Source organism: Macaca nemestrina, chromosome 4 (assembly GCF_043159975.1).
Source record: "Macaca nemestrina isolate mMacNem1 chromosome 4, mMacNem.hap1, whole genome shotgun sequence".
Classification (NCBI taxonomy): domain Eukaryota; kingdom Metazoa; phylum Chordata; class Mammalia; order Primates; family Cercopithecidae; genus Macaca; species Macaca nemestrina.
The window spans coordinates 57,537,597-57,557,859 of NC_092128.1; the positions used below are offsets into that span (position 1 = coordinate 57,537,597).

General features: G+C 37.4%; 1 protein-coding gene across 19 annotated transcripts in view; it reads right to left on the bottom strand.

The window, feature by feature from the left end:
- Positions 1 to 20,263, bottom strand: part of LOC105475378 (membrane associated guanylate kinase, WW and PDZ domain containing 2) — a 1,478,421-nt gene that overhangs the window by 160,135 nt on the left and 1,298,023 nt on the right. For 16 of the 19 annotated variants that reach the window (XM_011730572.3, XM_071093993.1, XM_071093995.1 and 13 more), the window contains 2 exons: positions 16,851 to 17,040; positions 7,421 to 7,462 (listed from right to left, as the gene is read on the bottom strand). In XM_011730572.3, the coding sequence (XP_011728874.2) occupies positions 7,421 to 7,462; positions 16,851 to 17,040 (232 nt within the window). The remainder of the gene's footprint in view (positions 1 to 7,420; positions 7,463 to 16,850; positions 17,041 to 20,263) is intronic. The other 3 variants (XM_011730573.3, XM_071093990.1, XM_071093989.1) reach the window with 2 other exon arrangements.

Here is a 20,263-nt window from a genome sequence, read left to right on the forward strand (position 1 = left end):
AATTAATTTTGTGGATGTGATTAATGAGAGTGCTGTTAGGGTCAATGGAAACCACAGAGGATACAAAAAAATATGGTAGCAAAAAAGTAGGTATTCCAAATTTAGGTAGTCCCTGGAATAATAGTGACCAGCCAAGGGCACTACTGGGGTATTACCAGAAGCAGAAAGAATACACGAATTTTCTGAGTAAGAAAATTGATGCCTTTATAATTCTTGATTTCCCTGAGAGCATTCGGATTGCCCTCAAGAAGCTTGACTATCACTTTCAGGATGTTTACTCTGATTAGAACAATTATTACGCAAGTAAGAGAGAACAGATGGCAAAACCCTGGAACTGTCTAATAAAGCACTGCCTAGTAATTTATTAATATCTGTTTATGACATGATGCATCCAGTTTAGGAGTATGTGTGTGTGTGTGTGTGTGTGTGTAGTATAAACGTATGCCCAATAGAAGTTGTCTCTTTTAAAATTGTAAAAATTAGAAGATATAGAATTTAAACTTTCTTGTATTGGGGTTCAAGTGAAGCATTTATTTTCTGACAAACTCCTTTAGGGTTTTTATAACTTACAGGTAGAAATTCATCTGGGTCTAAGATGGACTTTTATCCTCGAAACATTTTAGAATGTGCAAGCCATAGATTGACTTTGGACTTCATGAGAGTACTCAAAATAAATAAGAAGATACTTTTCTGAAGTCAGCTGAAAGAACAGAGATGTATTTCAAAATAAGCTGAAAAACTCTCCTGAATGTCATTTTTTTCAGCCTTAGAATAAACTAAAACTATTAAATATAAAAATGTTTTGACTTTTTAAGTAGAATCTGATTTATGCTTAGCCCGTCCCCTTGCCCCTTGGCACCTTCGTCAGGGGGAAAAACTTCAGTCGTGACTGAGCTGTGCATACTTTCGTGTCCACTGCTGGGATGCCAGCAGATGATCAGCGGTTTCAAGAACTTTTTTTTATGCCATCCCTTGCTTAAGAAATGTTTAGCAATTTCTAGGCCTTAATGGTTTAAAGGAGGTATTAGAACTGTAGAAGCAGGTATTAAGTAAAATTCCCCTTGCTTAAACAGGATAGTTGTAGATATTAAGACAAGATTTCAGAGAATTCTCATGGGACAAAAATCTACGTCTGAGCCCATGATTATATAGTAGCACTCGTTGTAGAGAGAGGCTCTTTCACTGCTGGCCAGGCAGATATTTTCCAGGTTCTGCAGTAGGTGGGACTGCTGGAGTGATACAGTGTACAACGCACAATTATACAGGCTTGCCTTGGTGCCCAACAACCTGGGCTATTCCCAGGGACATATGAAAGGCATCATTCACTTCTGAGATGTGGGCAAATACCAATTATTTGTCTGGTGCTCTCTTAAATAAAGGTGAATCAGGCACATAAGTACATATGTTTGCATGCATTGTACAAGATTCAATGAGCATTCACACCCTTTTATGACCAAATGCACACATGACCAAGATCTTTTCCATTCAATGAATAATACGAAATTCTGCAAGAAGAATAAGCAATTAGACCTCCACATCCTTTAGAAATTATATAATCAATAATATTTTAAAGATGGGAGAACTTTAAAAATTCCATTCCTATTAAATAGAGTGGTGGCAGAGGGAAGATGAAAACTTTGCCTTACACTCTATGAGACACAATTGGCTTTTGAACTCAGTTTCTTCTGAAGTCTCCATATCATATATGAAATCACATATAGGGGTGTGTGGTAAGGCTTTGGGAGTCTGGAGGCAGATGGAGTAGAGCTCTACAAAATCATAGCAGGTACCTGTACTCCCCCCAAGGGAAGGAGAAAGACAAGGGGAAATGGGAGATGACGCATATTGCTCAATCACTGTTCAAACTTCTACAAGTTGATGATAATATGACTGTTCATGGCAATCTCTTCTGTAAGTCACTTTAAACTTGGAGGAACTCTAGACCACATACACATTAAAAGTACAAATAGAAGGTGCTGTATTTGTGACACTTAAAATGATAGAGCCAGCATGTTTAACTGGAACTTCTCATCTCCTGTATTCTTCTCATTTTTGCATCACCACTGAGTATGCTAAGTGGGAAATTGTTCTTCCAGTGACTTCAGCACCCATCCATATTGCACAAGGAGCTTTACAAGAACCTTACTGTGTGATCCATCTTATTTGCTAAGTAAAACTTTTCCCCTAAAGAAATGCTGAAATTAGGACAATCCCAGGAATGGAACTTTCAGAGGTGTCAAGGCACAAGAAGTTTGTCTTTTGTCAGAGAATCTGTGATTCCTGGAGGAATTAAGGGGCTTTTCTTTAATGAATAACTCATGACTTCTTTTTAGGAGAAAAATCTAGATTTTTAGCAAGTAAATGTTATTTAACTCTGAAGAACAGAGACACGAACGAGGCATTCATTCTCCTCTTCCTGCTCTTTATGCACATTTTGGTGACAATTATGATCCTGTTGCTCTGACCCACCCTGATTTCAAATATAGGGTGGTATGTGCCAGCCATTTATTTCATCTACACTCTTCCATTCTTCCCAGCAGGGATGGCCAGCTTCATGGTTCATGAGCAGGTAGAGAGAGGCAAAGAGAGACCCCTTAGAGAATGTTGGCAAACGTGATTTATTTATTATTTCTTTGTTAATTTTGAACACAGATTCAGAGGCTGCAGGGTCTGGACATTTTAGAGAAATGGTTAACTGGAAAAAAAGTTCATATGATAGATTGTGCCTTGAGGCAGCAGTTTTTTTTTTTTTTTTTTTTTTTTGGGAAAATTTAACATTTTAGAAAGCTATTTTTTCTTTGGTTTCTTTGTTTTCTTGGAGTCTGGCTTTACAAAATAACTAAAATTATATGTACAAAGCTGGGAGACATCATTCTTTTTCCTTCCCGCTTTGTTAGCTCTCCAGGCAGATTGTAATGTTTCTGAGTTTCCCCTAGCTGCTCTTCTGGCTGGATGACATGTTTCAATTACTGCAATTACTGTATCATGTTTTATCTCTTTCCTTATTAATGCAAGAACTTCAAGTGAAGAAATCCAAGGGCCAACTCTTTACCTCACTGCAACAGAGTTAACAATCACTATTCCTTTCTCTTGTTTCAAGAAACTATGCACCAGGGAGGTTGTTAGATGAGGGTGTCTGGTAGATACCTATTTGGACCTGAGTTGCTTTGCATGTTGTTCAACTGTGCCCCTTTTACTCTTCTGTTCCCTTGTTTATTTTTTCTGTGCTCTTTTTAAAAAAAATCTTCTTTTTCCTCAGCACTTTTTGCAGAACTGTCAGGGACACTCTCAGGTCTCGCTTAATGCAGCTCAAGAGGAGGCAGTGGTTGTAAAGAAATGGACTAAGAGGAGACAAAGCATTCTTTGGATATTAGTGTTCAATGGCCAGCTGTGGCTAGTGTTGCTTCTTAGAAGTTGGGTCCTCGGATCCTCAGGCACTATGGAACAAAGCATCTCATGATCCTCTTCCTAGATGGAATTTTACATGACCACTGTGGCAAGTTACTGAAATGAAATTTGCAAGTCTTAGTTTATTCTAGGCTCATACCAATATTGCAAAAACGAACTTTAAAAAGTAGCAAATGGTGAGCACATCCAGGTATCAGGACAACCTCTCTCATAATAAAGAAAAGCAGATTTCAAAAGCTGATTTCTATTTCACATGAAGACTCCAGGGGCTTCACATGCTGTATGTTTCCTTAGTCTTGCTTTACGTAGCTTTGTGCACAGTTCGGGAAAAGGCTGGGTAACTGAACATAACTGATTAATTTTATGAATGGATTCAATCTTCAAAAATGCAAAGAACAACAATTTTATGAATTAATTTGGCACATGGGATGCTGCTGTAAACACGTCAATTAAATTTTGGTACTTGAATCCCCTTTCATGTTTTAATTAAAACATAAGTACCATAGCGTATCATCACAGTTTGGCACAGAGGATACATTTATTCAATTTTTCCTGCTGGAAAGAGAATCACTCTTTTTGGCTTTTCCTTGTAAAGAGATTTAGGAAAGTTAGCACGAGGAAGATACTAGGAATCAAAAAAGGTTATTAAACATGGTCTTGACTTCTGGATTTCTATGCACTCCAGATATAGAATGAGTTAAACAGGAATTATATAGTTTCTGTTGCTCAAATCTAACATTACCTAGTAAGCAGCTAATACTCTATCCTTTAAAATATCCCTTCTCTTTACTTGTTTGCTTTATCCCTGTGGGTATGTGAATGTGACCAAGCACGTGTTAGCCATAGTAGAAGCCATTTTCCAGTTTCTATTTGGTTCTCTCCTCAGCCTTCACATAAGCTCAGGTTTTTTCCATCCTAAATATGACTTTGCTCCCTCCTTCCATCTCTTTCTAGGAAAAATAGTCTCTAGTGGAGCCTTCACTCTACCTCTGATTCATTCCTGCCAGTCTGGTTTATGCTCTCTCTTAGCACTACTGCACTTTTTAAGGTCACTATGCATGCTAATGACCAAATTAAATGGCCTTTTTTTCTTTCCTCATACTGATTGATTTCAGTGCCTCATTTGATATTGTTGATGCACTGTTTATGACTTCAGATTTCTTTTGATCCTAAGTCGTTTCTGTAACACCCCATTTCCTGGCTCTCTTATTTTTGGGTGGAGTTGCCCATTCAAAGTTCCTGGCCATAGATTCCATTGTTTCTCACTAATATTCTCCTTAGTTGATGGCATAATTACCATTGGTTGTCTATAGTGTTCCATTATGCACAGTCCGTAGGAGTTGCTAAATAAACATTTCCTGAATTTAATTGCCTTAAGATACTCACCAGTCTCCTAGACCCAATGCACCACAGCATTATTCCACTATGGAGTTATCACTTAGTTTCATAAATACATATTATTTAGAACTTTCTATTATCAATTTTGCCTCTGTACCTAAGGATCTTATGCAGATAAAGTTAATAATATACCTTATAATTATGATAAATGTATCTGAGTCAAAATCATGACACATAATTTGATGAGACATTTTATAAATGTGACAAAAAGTATGCGGCATCTACTTATTTTATCTTATTATTATTATTTTTTTGAGATGGAGTCTCGCTCTGTCACCAGGCTGGAGTGTAGTGGTGTGATCCTGGCTCACTGCAACCTCCGCCTTCCAGGTTCAAGTGATTCTCCTGCCTCAGCCTCCCGAGTAGCTGGGACTACAGGCGCCCGTCACCATGCCCGGCTAATTTTTGTATTTTTAGTAGAGACGGGGATTCACCATGTTGGCCAGGATGGTCTCGATCTGTTGACCTCGTGATCTGCCAGACTCGGCCTCCCAAAGTGCTGGGATTATAGGCATGCGCCACTGTGCCCGGCCATTTTTGTATTTTTTATTAGAGATGAGGTCTTGCTTTGCTGCCCAAGCTAGAGTGTGGTGGTGTGATCACAGCTCACTACTCAGATTCCTGGATTCAAGCCATTTTCCTGTCTTGTCTCGGTCTCCCAAGTAGCTGGGACTACAGGCACGCCACAGCGCCCAGCTAACTCTTTAAATTTTTTGTAGAGATGGAGGTCTTGCCATCTTGTCTAGGTTGGTTTTGAACTCCTCGGCTCAAGCTATTTTCCCACCCTGGCTTCCCAAATGCTGGGATTACAGGCATGAGCCACAGCGCCAAGCAAGATCTATTTATTTTAAATGCAGTCATGATTTTCCAGAATATTCTGATAACTTGTGTGGACATTCAACCAACTATTTGGATTGGTTCTTTTCTTCAAAATCTGAATTGCACAGTAACATAATATACCCCAACTATATTATAACTTTTGTCTTCTAAGTAATGTATTTTTTAAAAAGGTAATTTTTTAAAAAGGTAAACTGTTACTTTGCATATATGTCAAAGTAATCTAAACTACTGGGCCACTCTCCTTCTCCTGTTTTTAAATGAAGTACATTCAGAATCTGAGATTTTTAAGACATGTGCTTTTTTGTGACCAGTAAGCTGAGATTTAAAATTCCAAATTAAATCTTAATTTCATCTTGCAACTGTAATTACTAGGTCCCATTTTCTCTCTGGGCATAAGATAATCTTTTTAAAAAATTACAAAGATTTAACCGTCAGTATAGAGGCATAATCATGCTTTAAAATTTTTAGACCAAGCTAAACAAATACTTTAGGCGTTATTTTAGGAGAAAATACTAAATAATATCTTCCATATTTTCTACATATCCCCCCAAAAATGACATGGAAACTTACAGAATGAAATGATCTCAGGCACATATATTCTCCAAGGGGTGTTAGAACATGCTGAGATGGATAATGATCTGTCATCATGGAAACACTCTGAAGATGTGTGCTGTGAGCCCACGGCCCTGAAATAGTGCTACTATTATAAAACACTATTTTCTGCAATTGTTTGAGTATTCTGGCTTTCAATCTGTAGGTCTGATTAGCTGTTTAAAGCATTTTCATCATGAATTCTAAGAGCAAAAAAAATTAAATCTTCTTTTTCCTCCAACATTTGTACAATAATGTTAAATATTTTAACCTAAACTAAAATTGGTGTTTTCCAAATGGTTAAGTAAAAAAAAAAAAATTTTTCCTTTTAAGCAAACTAATTGGTTATTACTGAAAGCTCTTAAAATTAAAATATGATATTTTAGCCTAACTTAAAATCTTACTGAAATATAGTATTTTATAATTGGCATGGTTAAAAAAAATTAAGTTGATATAGATATTTACTTGATTTGAAAAGAATTTCATTCTATGTTAGCAACATTTCTAATCCATTCTTTGGAAATGTCTGAATTGTAAATCTCTTGAGACCTTCTATCTTCTTATTTGTATCTAGTCTAGTGTTATTCAGTGTAAAATAAAATGTAAGCCACATAAGTAATTTAACATTTTCTAGTAGGCACATTTTAGAAAACAAAACAGATGAAATCAATTTTTATAATATATTTTGTTTAACTTAGTATATCCAAAATATTATTTCAACAGAAATCAATATAAAATAATTAATGAAATCTTTCTTTTTTGTTTGGGCACTGTCTGTGAAATCCAGTGTGGATTTTACACCTATATGACAGCATATCTAAATTTACAGTAGCCAATTTCAAGTACCCAATAGCCACATGTAGCTAGTGGCTACTGTATTATATAGAACAGACCTAGTCAGTCTGATGGCTCTCTTTGGCAGCTGTTTTTCATCCAGCCTTTTACTAGAGTATTTCATGAAAGAAATTCATGAATATGACTGTTTCCCTTTGTCTTTTGTTGGCAGGCATTTAGGCTCACCATGATGAGACTTGCTGTCTACCTTGAATACATGTTTTATGTAGGTGACTAAAGTAGCACAGTGATTATATACTAAGAAACTGATACTACTCAGAAGAATGATTTGTTACACAAAATGGAAGACGTTTTGTTCACAGAACTGTGAGTACTGAACAATACTTGCCGGAGGAATCCATTCGAAAACTGGTCCTGGGTGGCACTTGTTCTGGATGGGAAAATGGGGAATTAAAGTTGAAATTCATTTATGGCATTTTAAAATTCATCTTTACTTTCTTTTTTGTTGCTATCATAACTCCCCCAAACACAATCTTATACTTATGTTTAATAAGTTTTTTTCCTCTAAGATCCAAGTTAGTGGACAGATTTACCCTGCTTTATGTATGAGCATGTATGTAAATATGTTTCTTTTACATGCATCCAAAATAGAAAAATCTGAATTTTTTTTTAAATCAGGGTAGAATAAGATTACCATTTCTAAATATTAAGTTTTGATTCTCATTATAAGAATACTTATTTGAAAGTAAAGCCAATCTAGAACCTGAAATATATACAGAAAATATAGGTCCTTAAAAATTAGGTTATAATTTTGTGTCATAAAATGTTGAAATGAAAAGTGGAAAATCCAGTCAATAATTACACTAGTCCAAATATTTTGATATTTCCAATTATCTGGGCAGTTGAAATTATGTATAAGTAGTTGAGTTAAATTGGTTTATTTTAGTAATAGAGATCCTTTATAAGAATTATGATATAATCTATGCTACTTCTAATAGCATAAAAATTCAAAAAAGTGAGTATAAAACACCTTTAAAATGTAGGCATAGCCCACATTTAGAATTCTAGAACCTAGAACAACCTGGTTGCACACTGTGTTCTGGAAGTATTTGGAGACATGTTGTTCTCATGCATGAACATTTTTCAGGGGTAGGCAAGGCTCCAATTGACATGCTTCCTCCTACTCTACATGGTTGAGATGTGCAACTCCTTACTGTGTGTTTGAGAAATGCAGACTTTCACCATGTCTTTATCTGGGACTGCTAAATGTGAAGAAGAACATAATTAAATTGTCCCTTGATTTTCAATCTGCCTTCTAAATCCCTGGTCTTAATATCATAGTGACAGAGAGGCAAGGCACTTTTCATTTCACAGATGGTTAAGATCCAAAATGCTGAGTGACTTGCGTAAGGTATTCTATACTATCTCACAGGAAACTCTTCAAGAACCTTTTTAGAAAACAAACGTATTATATCTAAGTTTTAAACTTAATTAGAATGCATTATCCAATAAAACTCTTTCTTGTTTCATTTTAATATTATTATGAATTAATAATACACTCTTTTCTGACCATGCTATACATTTTTTTCCTAACATCTCCAGATATTCTTCCTGTTCCTTCATGGTTCTGTCAGTAGAGAATTTCCTAAACCACACAACTGGGTTTAATATGAGATGGGCAGAAGACACATGTATGCAAACCTCTGGTCAAGAAATACTTAAGAAGCTAAAGATCTACGTTAAGATATGCTGAGTTACTTCTATCTGAGAGAATGGCAGGATATTTTTGCCTCTATGATGAATTTCATGTTAAGTTTACCACATTGTTTTGCTTTTGAATCATGTCAGGAATTACAGATAAAAATTAATTAAACATTACTAAACCTCTCTAAAACATAAATTCACGTTGTAGGTAGAAGAACTGTAAAATGTTCTTGCAAGAACCGCTCCTCCCACACTTTGAGACTTCAATAGGTAAACTACTTGTTGCTTGGAAGAAATTTCATATCATTATTATTATTTTGGTCTATAAAATTATATATTTATGATATATAATCATCAATCATATGTGATTATTCCTTAAGAGCATTTATAGAGGAGGCAACTTACAGTTTTGAAAGACAGAGAGTAAGAATCTAGTACAATAGAACTCCCCCATTCTGAATGTGTTAAGATGACATAATTTTATAAGACAGTTGTACCATATAAAGCACTATAAAAAAAATGAGTATTTTTTCCTTAAACTTTAAAAATTAAAATAAGACCAAAGTCTGATTGCTTTCTCATTGAGCTTTGTTTCAAATAAAGAGCTAGTTGGCTCATGGAAGGCATAACAATCATTCCTCCCAGGTAAGCTGTGTTTACTTTCTGGCAGAATTGCTATTTTTTTATTTTTATTTTTTATTTACTTTTTATTTTTTATTATACTTTAAGTTCTAGGGTACATGTGCATAACGTGCAGGTTTGTTACATATGTGTACCTGTGCCATGTTGGTGTGCTGCACCCATTAACTCGTCATTTACATTAGGTATATCTCCTAATGCTATCCCTCCCCTCCCCCCACAATAGGAGATCATTTGGACACAGGAAGGGGATCATCATACACAGCATTGTTATTTTTTAAGAACCTTCATGTTTGGTGTGGCTGCTTAGGATTATGACTTGAGAAATGTCCTTTTGTCTGTATCAGGGATGGAAGACTGCTACCTTTAAAACACTTCCATTAGCTATAAAACTGACATTTTATGTTATACTCTCACGAGGACCGACTTGCCATCTAGCACTTAAACTCTGCAGCCCTGACGGTCTCACATTTATTCATGAATATACATTGGGTTAAGTTGTCAACTTGTGCAACCAACAAAATGCTTTGATATATTAAATAACTTTCAATCAAGAGCTGATTTTTAGAGTTTACTTTTTACTCCTCCCCCTGCCTTTATCCCTTAATTCCAAGATCTTTTAGTTTTAAATTACTGAATGAAATAAATTTATAAGCTCTAGGATTGGATCTAATTTCTAAAATACATGGGGAAAATATGTGTCCTACCACAACTTTTATTTTACTATCTCTATATTACTTAGCTCACACCATGGTAATTTCCTGTTTCAGAAGGAACCTGTTGGAAATATAAACGCTACCACAGTTACTTAGAAAGCTATCTGAGGATACCTTTTTAAAATTAGATTTCCAAGTTAATTAAAATCTACATATTAAAATGGCAGACACAGGTTAACTGGATTTACTGATCTTCATATTAATATATTATATGCAAAGTAATGCACAATGTGATATATTAGAAACTCCAGCTAAAAGGCAAATTTTTTCACAGATCAAATCATAACATACATTATACTAAGGATAACAATAATGCTTTTCCCATGAGAAAAGGGTGCAGAAAATTAATCTCTCAGTATAATTGAGGACATTTAAAATGATAACATTATTACATCTTTTTCTGTCCTTTTATTTTTCTAACGCTAGAGTCACTGGTAAAAGTGTTTTAACATTTACTTATCTTATTTTAATATTTCACTAAAGTAAGATTGTGTTCCAGAGAACATACGTGGGGGGTACTTTATCTAATGCCATTGGACATCAGCAGTGTTCGAGCAAATCAGGCCAGGGCTTGATCTAGCACAGTGTTCACATGTGAGGGTGTTCTCTGGGAAGGCAAGGTGGCCTTTTATGATCACATAATAGCTGCCTGTAGCTATGGCATCCATGAATTTATTTAAACCTTTCTGAAACTTTTTCATATTTCCAGCTTGGCTCAATTGGGTATTTAATTACATAGGAAAAGGAGACTTGGAGTCAGGAAAGCTTGAGCTGAAAGATTTTCACAGGCTTCAGAGCTCTAGTTTCGAGCACCCTAGAGAGATACTACCATATGTGATGTGGCTTCCCCCATCACTTTTCATTTAGAGATTCAAGCGGTGTTCTGCGATGAATAATGCTATTACAGTACCCCATCCTTTCAAGTGGCTCTGCTGTTAGGCTGGGAGACAGTACAAACTACAACTTTTGCTCACTAATAACAAGGAAAGAGCAGTAGAAAACCTGATAGTTTAGAAATACAACCACCCATTTGTGATCAGCCATGAATTACATGTGTATTACAATCCTGAACAATGAAAGAATTCAATAATCAATGAACAACAAAAGAGCAGGATAACAGCCATAGATGTGAAAAACATAACTGTCCATTTTTTATCTGCCACAAATTATAATTTCATTTCAGATACAGTACTAAAAAACAGTTTGCTTCTCTGTTATACTCTTGAACTGGCCTGTGATCACTTTTGATTGCTACCTTTGCTATGATACTCAGCGCTTATTATTCTAATTCTGAAAAGGAAAATTGATTGTGTGAGCTCTTTTGAAGACATTTCAGAGAAATTTCTGTTCTAAAGAGGTTATGCCATAAGGCACATTACACCATATGGATCTTTGACATTTTTATGATTCTACATTTGAGTGATATCTTACCACAAAGCAGTGTGGACATGTTGTACCTCATAAACTGTTTACTTATGATAACCAAAGTTCAATGCCAAGAGAAAAAAGTTTGAACAACTTCAGTCATAATTCAACTTGGGTTTAAACCAAGAGACAGAACCCTGAGGGAAGAGTTTCTGGAAATAAGAACGTTTCTTTTCCATTCCTGGTTGCATCTGCTTATTGTTCTAGCTTTCAAGGCTGCAGTGTGGAACAGGCCCAAGAAATGTCCCCATGAGCTGAATGAGAAGACAAACCTTTAGAGTAAGACTGGCTTAAAGAAAAGTGAAGCAGCAGGACAAGGCCCTCTCTCCTATATCAACAGACCCATCAGAGTGAACAAGACTTAATTTCGTAAGATTCCAAAGTGAGCAACATTCATTTTCTTTGGGAAGCACTTTATACTGCCTTGCCTATCACAGTTCCTCTTTTCAGTACCAGTATCTAGCTGTAGTTATCTAAGTACAATCTTTCCCAGAAGAAGGAGACAGATGAGATTAACCCCCTTTCAGTTCGGTGATTATCGTGATGTTGAACCTGACTTATTTTCTGTATTAAGAAAGAGGACTCCATGGCATAGCACTTAAATGTGCAAAACCTTACTACCTATTTTTTTTCTACTTCATTTGCCATGCACTAGATTTGTACATATGTCTAACTTTCTGGGTATGGAAGGAGTTTACTGGGCGTTTGGCTACCAACACAGTCACTAATAAGCCTTTACTTCAAGTTAGGGATAAAATATGTATAGGCAAACATTGTATCAGCCAAATAAATTAGCTTGAAAAAATTATTTATCTGAGTAGGTATTACGCTTTTTATTCATGGTGTGTACATTTAGATATATGCTTTTCTTGAACAGTAATGATGATTATTCCTTGAATAGATGATATAAAAAGGGAAAACTTGATAATTTATCATTCAAATGAGGACAGTCTAGGGTGGCGAAAAGTGAACTATTGATAATCATGCCAGGACAGCACAGACAGGGATTGTTCAGGAAACTTCCATGTGTAGTCACCCTAGATAGTCTTATAAGTAACGAGGCCAGTAATAGAAGGTTTCCTATCATATCAGAAATACGTGTTGGATGCAAGGATGCAGTCACACAGAGAGAAAGAAGGGAGGAGGAGATGCAGGGGAGAAAACACTAAGGGCCTTTAGAACTACTTTTCTCCAACGTTAGAAATGGCATATGTAGTTCAGCATTAGGAATGCTAGCATGCAAACCAGAACGTTCAAGTCATTCCTACTGTGACTGTAAAACAAATTCAAAGCCTTCCTTTATGAGGTTCTTGGGAAAAAGACAGAGAAAAGAGAAGTGAAAAATAGCACGGCTTGTCCCACTATGCAAAGGTATTTTCTTTTGTTTTCAATTTTTAAAATTGCAAGTAGTAGGGACATCAAGAAGTCTATTATCAACAGAGACTATTATCACACACAGAATAGTCACATTTGTCCAAAAGTCTTTGGTAGAGAGGGAAGTTGGGGAGATTTTTGTTCTTTTCTGGGAACTGGCAGTAATGACTTAGGGTCAATGTTTAAATAATTAATATGAAGATCCAGAAGGTCCACTGATTAAAACTTTTTTAGGGACTTTTTGGGCAGAGTTATACTTTTATACATGTAAGTTTAAGCTTATATGGAATTAAGTAAGTGGGGAAAAATTCTTTTTTTTCTTTTGTTTTGCACAGAGTTCTCCAGCAAGGATTAATGAGATTTTGATAATGCAAAGGTGCTTAACACATAACATTCTCTTGATTGAATATCAGTTGTCACATGGAAGTTGAGAAACTCTCAGTATGTAGTTATTTTTACTGCACAATTTCACACATTAAAATATTGATATTTTTGCTGTGTTGTGTAATGGGGCCTTGTTCAGAAATCGTTTTCCTATGTGTTTGTTTGTTTGTTTGTGTCCTCAACTTCACTGTAAGCTTCTAATGAGCAGAGGTTATTTCTCGTAACTTCTCTTGTGGAGTGCCCTGCAGAGTTCTAGACACATAGTGAGTGTTTCATAATATTCTTATTGATTGATATGGAGCCTGGAGTTGCCACCTCTGGGCACTGTGCCTAATGTTCTGAAATCAGAGGCGCTGCTAGCCTGCTGGGTGGGAGAATCTTCCTTTCTCTGTCCTGCTCCATTCCCAGCTCATCTTGAGATCTCATGAAGATAGGAGGTATTTCCTATCACAGCGTGTACCTGTCATGTTCTGTTTCACGTGGCTCTAGTATCCTATGATCATCTTCATTTGTTTAAAATCACAGCAATATTTTTTCAGGAACACATCTTTATTAAGATGTCCTGTGCATGCATATTAAAATGTCAGCATAATCTAATTATGAGTCAAATGAGGCACAGCAGCATTTCCATCATTTGATAAATTTCCATCATTTGTAGGGGACTGGTGACTGGAATCCAAATATTTCTTGACAGCCTTGACAGAACAAACATTCTGTAGCTCTGTACAGCTCAGGCTTGTGGGTGGAGGGGTGTCTTTTTATTTGGCGACTGCAACCCAGTTTTGAAAGTGAATGCAAAAATCTCTTTAGCTTTAGACATGGTTGTAAGGAAGGACACCATAAGATCACTATAGGCTAGGGAAAATGTCAAAGGACTCAGTTTAAACAGCTCTGGTTAGGATTTTTTTCCACACTTTCCCTCGTTGCACTGATTTTTTTCCCCCCAGGAAAAGACACAAGAATAAATAGAGCCAAACCTAAATGTTATGCATGTGATTCAAAGGAATAAGCATAGGAATGGTTCCTAATCACAAATTTTAAAATATTGATCTTTTGTTTGGGTATATACATTTTATGATCATTGCATTAAAAAAACCTATTTGAAGATGATGAGAAACAGACTGAGCTTTCCAATCATTAATTAAAATCTTTTTCTTTTAGTATTGCTTTAAACATTTACATGGGAAAATGAAACTTGGAAATGGAAATGTATAGGAGGGCAAAAGGCTGTCTTTTTTTTTTGTAAGACACTCACATATCCACAAGCAGAGTGAACGGATCAGCTATCCAGAGAGACTAGAAAAAGCGGTGCCATGCTCTCCTGGTATCTTTAATCTTCAGTGGTAGAGCTTTTCTTACCTTGATATGATTTCTATGTTTCATTGACACTCCATTTAGTGTTATGAAGAAACGTGGTAGAAAAGAGAAGGATAGGAAACGCAATGAGCTTGCCCTCTTTTGGCTTCCTGAGATTTTTGACCCTGAAAACATTACTGTGACCTTAGAAACATTAGAGAGAGTTGATGAAAGCAGGAAGGGGGTGTGATGAGGGTGGCAGCAGCAGTGGCACAGGGAGAGCACTGATGGGGGGCTCACGGGGGGCAGTGAGGTGGGGAGTCAGGATGTTTGCTGTCCCTGCAGCTGTAGAGGGAAAGGGCGATGAAGAGCTACCAGACGAGGACTGAAAAAGAAAGCTCTGGGAGGTTAAGGCGGACTGGTTACTTGGTTTGTTACAGGTGAGGAGGGGAAAGGCAATGAACAGAAGCAGCATTGCAAGGGCTGGATAAAGAAATAATTCTTTTAGAGTTGAGAGAGCGTTGTGTACAAGAAAACTGAGGGCACAACGGTATCAGACAACCATAAAGAGAAAACTAGAGATAAATACCAACATTGTTTTTGTCCTGAATCATAAAGCTTTGCATTGGCTAGGAAACTGCAAAAAGGATGGAAGTGAATGATGAAGGAGGAGACAAAAAGCAGGAGGAAGCACCTCTTAATGCTCCCTAAATGCAATCACAAAATTAAACAAGTCAAAGAGGTGAGGATGATATTTTAATCCTATGCATTTCCAACTTCCATCTTAGAACTGTTAACTTTATCTTACTCTCTATTTGTTTACATTCATTATCTTATTTCCCCAGTTAAATGTGTGAGAGCAGGACATATTATTCATCTTTGGTATCTCCTCATAGTGCTGACAGCAAAATGGGCATTCGATCAATACTTGGTTATTGAAGCAGAGAAGGTATTAGAAACGGGGCTGAAATCTTTTTAATTTTTTTCAGTTTAATGAGCATTAATACCCTGAATTCATAATCTATTATGTAGCTAAGAATGCCTACTTTGTTCTTACTCTGCTACAGCAAAGACATGCTAATGATACCATCGAAAGATATTTCAGTTGTTCAGAAGGAAAGGAATGAAATATAGTAGCTCTGATGTAGCTTCTTTTTTTAAAAAAAAGTGTATGTGGGTTTGGGGTGGTGAGATGTTTCATTTTGATATAAATGATTTCTCAATGGCTTGCTGTCCTAACTATTTTTCAACCAAAATTAGTTCTACAAAGAGTTGTAGAGGATGGGGAAAAGGTATTATGTCTGCTTTCCCCTTTACCAGCTGGGTGCATAATTCTCAGCCCCTGAGCTCATCAAGAGAGTAAGCAGATTTGAGATCCTCTGAGATCACACACAATTTAAAACTTGCTATTCATGCTTCAGATGATAAAGTTGGAAACAAGACATTGGTGGAACACTGAAGCAAAGGAAATCAGCAGACTGTAAATGGGAGCGCCAGGGACCAAACTCTTCTACGAGGCTGGGTTTCCTGCTCATTTAATACACAGATTCTTATGATACTGTGAGATTCCTGTCCTCTAACATGTAGAGATGACTTGCAAGATGGTAGAAAGAAGCACAACAATGGTGCAAGCAATATTAAAAGCCTTGTTTTCTAATGTTTATAAAGTACAACAATTTTAAAAGACCTTCAGATAAGGTGACAAGTGCATACACGACATTTTAAGACTGAATGTTCAAATGTGCCTGACTACACTGAAGGAGAAGCAGAAAACTGTGGAGAGATGATTGGCACCTAGATCAGTACTGCATTCGGAACCAGTTGATTTCATGCTTGTGAGCTGGGAAGGCTTGGCTGACATTTTACTCAAGGTCCTAACTTCTTCAATGGCTACATTCAAGGCTCTAAGAAAAATCTATGCTTTAGGCTCAAGATCAGATTAAACAGATTTAAAAAAAAGCCAAACACTTCTTTTCTGTATTTGGTAATCTAAACAAAACCAGCAACCTCACCCCCAAACCCCAAAAAATATATTCCCGATTTTCTTCAGGAGATTAGGGGAAGAAAAGTAGGAGATAAAATGTAAGGTGAAAGATATAATAAACCTACTTTTAGAGTCAACAGGCTTTCGAAGATAATTTTAGACCAGCTGGCTCTGCTCTTGAAACACTTTTGAAACTCAGAATATAAAACCATGCCAGATCATTCAGCCTCAATATATCTCCTGGTAGGGCTTCAGCTATTATTAATGTACCCTTGTTTCATGTGGCTTTCACTTACGCCTACTTTCATAAATGGCCCTAGATTTCTCGTAGAGCTCATATGGATCAGGCTTCCGCGGGTCAAAGGCCTCGGTTGAGTCAGGAAAGGAGCTCCTGTGAAGGGCAGGTGGGAAGGGCAGGTTCTGCGGTATGGCCGGAGCAGATAAACTTGTTTGAGGACTGCCTTGATTCTCCCATCGGTCCATTATCTGAAAAGTGAGAGGACAGAGAAAATGACTGACAAATTCTTCCTGGCTCTTTCTCTTGTCACCTTTAGGTTAACCATTTTTCCTTGTGGACTTTTCTTCCAGGGAACGGGTAAAACTTTGGTATAAATTCCTTGAAAGAAAAGATTTTATGTCTATGTAAGACAACATCATAAACTGTTATAAATGCAAGCGGTGCCTGACTTTTGAATGCAAACTTATATATAACTTATATAACCTTGTCAACAGTGAGCCGGTAATCTTTGGCAAACCACTTAATTTCTCTATTTTTTTTCCCCCATAGGATAAAGATAATGTGTCTCAAGATAAATCATGTGTAAGTGCTTAGAAATGTACGGTATTAGTTGTTTCTTTTCTAAGATGGTTTCAACATATTACATCACTTTCACTGGAGCAGAAGATGTAGTCATCTACTTATACTCATTTGACACCTATGCATATCGCAAAAACCTCCTACGCTTGAGCATTCAGTTGCTTTCCTCTCAGTTTAGACGTAATTATGCAACCATCTAGGATTCAGGGATTGTTCAAAGTCTCCTAGGATGCCTCATTTATTGCGGATCTGGTAGTTCCTCCCCCAGAATTTTGCTACTGATGTTGCTACTTCCATAATTTCTTAAAGACCTGCAGAGTACTTCCCAGTTTATCATGTTCTTTGACATACATGATCTTCTTGGATCCTCACCATAGCACCATGAGATAGAGAAGGCAGAGATTAATACCATTTATTATTATTATTTTTTTTATCAAGGAGGAAGACAGGCTCCCTGAGATCACCTATTGGCACTGCCAGCTTCATCTTCATTTATCAACTCATGCCTCATTCAAACTCAGTTTTTCTTTCCTGCTTTGAATAAACCGGCAGTGTATGTAAGATTTAGATTAGTTTGCCCTCCTGTTGAAACTCTGCCCTGAGTACGCATGGTCCTCAGGACAAAGGCCAAACTTCCGAGAGGGGCGTGGCGGGCTCCTCTTGACCCTGGGTTCGCTCACCTTCCCCATATTGGCTGATGGGCTGGCTTCTCATTCCCGAGGACCCACCTGGTTCTCTTCTGCTTCTGAAACTTTGCATACTTCATTTCTCTTTCTGCATGTATTTTCCACTCTTCCATCCCCTCTCTCATTTCTCCTGGCTACTAGATTCAGAGGAGGTATCTCCTTTCCTAGAAGGCTCTTGCTGACCGCCCTGTCCCTCCTACCCCTCACACCACTTCAGCACATCCAACTGTGATTACCATGAGTCTACTCAGCCATGTCTCAAACAGATCAGGCTGGGACTGGGGCTGCATCTTTCTACTTGTTGTATTACCAATGCATAGTTAGTACTCAGAAAATGTTCATTTAGTGAATGAATAAAATATGCCCACTTAAAAAAAAAAAACAACAGTTTTGATATACATTACATTGAACTTGGCAGGATTGTAACTTTCTGTCCCCTATGGCACTGTCCTGCTTTAGTTTTCACACCAGCTGTATTTTTGTCAGGGCTCCGATTCCAGCTCTGGTCTGTTTATTATCAATATTTTCAAGCTGGAAAGGATGTGAGGTGCCATATACTCCAGTGTTTTTTAAACTGTGCACCTGTATAACACCAGAGACACCTGGGACCTGCCCTGCACACCTGGGACTGGGACTGTGGCAGGGGTTCATGTTGAGCCAACAAACTGGAAAAGAAACGGGTCACTGAGCCTTCCTTCAATAAGATTGGCTTCATTTTAATTTGTTTTCTATGTGGGCTACTGCCCAAGATTTCATCTGAACAAAGTTTCTATAACTGTCAAGGATGGAAAACCCCTAGTCTAGTTCAATTTCCTCCTATGAAACATAATCTCTAGAAGCATAGAGAGGGTAAGTGGCTTGTCTGAGGCCCAACAGTTGCCAGTGGCAAATCCTGGGTCAGAACCACCCTATAACTCTAACAGAATTACTCGTTTACATAATATCACACTGGGGGGAATAACTGGTAAATATGGTTTGAGTTTTAGTGAATTTTGTGAATTTTCTGCTCAGCAGGCCTTGTGCTCCCATTTGTAAAAATCTTTATGTACTTCATAATTCATCTGATAGCAAAATTCATACAGAAAGTTATTCTGGGTTTCCTTGGTCATCCATTCCGGGTGACCTTGCCATGATGTGGAAGGCCACATTTGTGGGTAAAGGCATATCCTTGGTAATTTTTCACTTTAGCTGACGGTAGGCACCAGGTGGATGCATTCTAGCTGTGACTTCATCCCTTCTGTTTTCAAATATAAGATACTCAATACTAAAAAGTAAATAAATTAGAAATATGGTCTGGGGAGCTGTAGTATCTCCCATTTGTCATCATAGGGCTTCAGCAAATGTCTATTTCTTTCTCCCATATTCCATTGAGGGTTACTTCATACCCACATGTGTCTTGCTGGTAGATGTATTCTTCATGTACAGTCATTCGACATGCTTCATATGAAATATTGGTGTTTCTAAAAAACAATCTTAAAACTACAGAACAAGTAATGCTTTGGGCACTGTTTGGGAAGGCTGCCATGGCAGATTGACAAATTCTACAATTTCTGTAGCACAGAGATTGGGGAATTAGTCAAGAGTCCAGTTCATGCTTAGCAAAGCATTCACAATTTCCTACTGTGACATTCATTAACCCTTGAGTCACTCTGTCAGGGTTTCCCAAAAGGCTGTAAAGCAGAAAATCACTGCACCCAAGAAAAAGCAGACATACTATTCTGTTCCCCATCACCTCCTGCCCTGCTCCCTCCTAAATGGAGTTACCTGGTGACTCCTACCCAGAAGACCATGGGGCAAACCACCTGCCCCAGGGTCAGAGGTCACCCCCTTAGCTGGGGCTGGTATGCTGACCCGACTACACCTTCTGAGGGGTGGATTCCGTTGACTCTTCCCTACTTCCTTAGACACTTTGGTCTCTGGACTTTTGCTTTCTACCTGGGATACTCACTCTGTGCTCCTTTCTACCTTCATGAACCCCCTGCGTTCTGATCCTGTCCCCTTACTGAGGTAGATGGGTCTTACTTGGTCCACCTAGCATCTTCTTGGCCTTTCTCTGTTTAGAGTTTTTGTTACCTGCCAGGTGTTTATTTCTCAACAAGCTTCTTTTTGGGCCACTCTTGTCCAGTCCTAGTGGTGTCCACACCCAGGCCAATGTTTATAAACATCTCACTAGAATAAGCACAAATGGAAATAAAGTTGTTTTCTG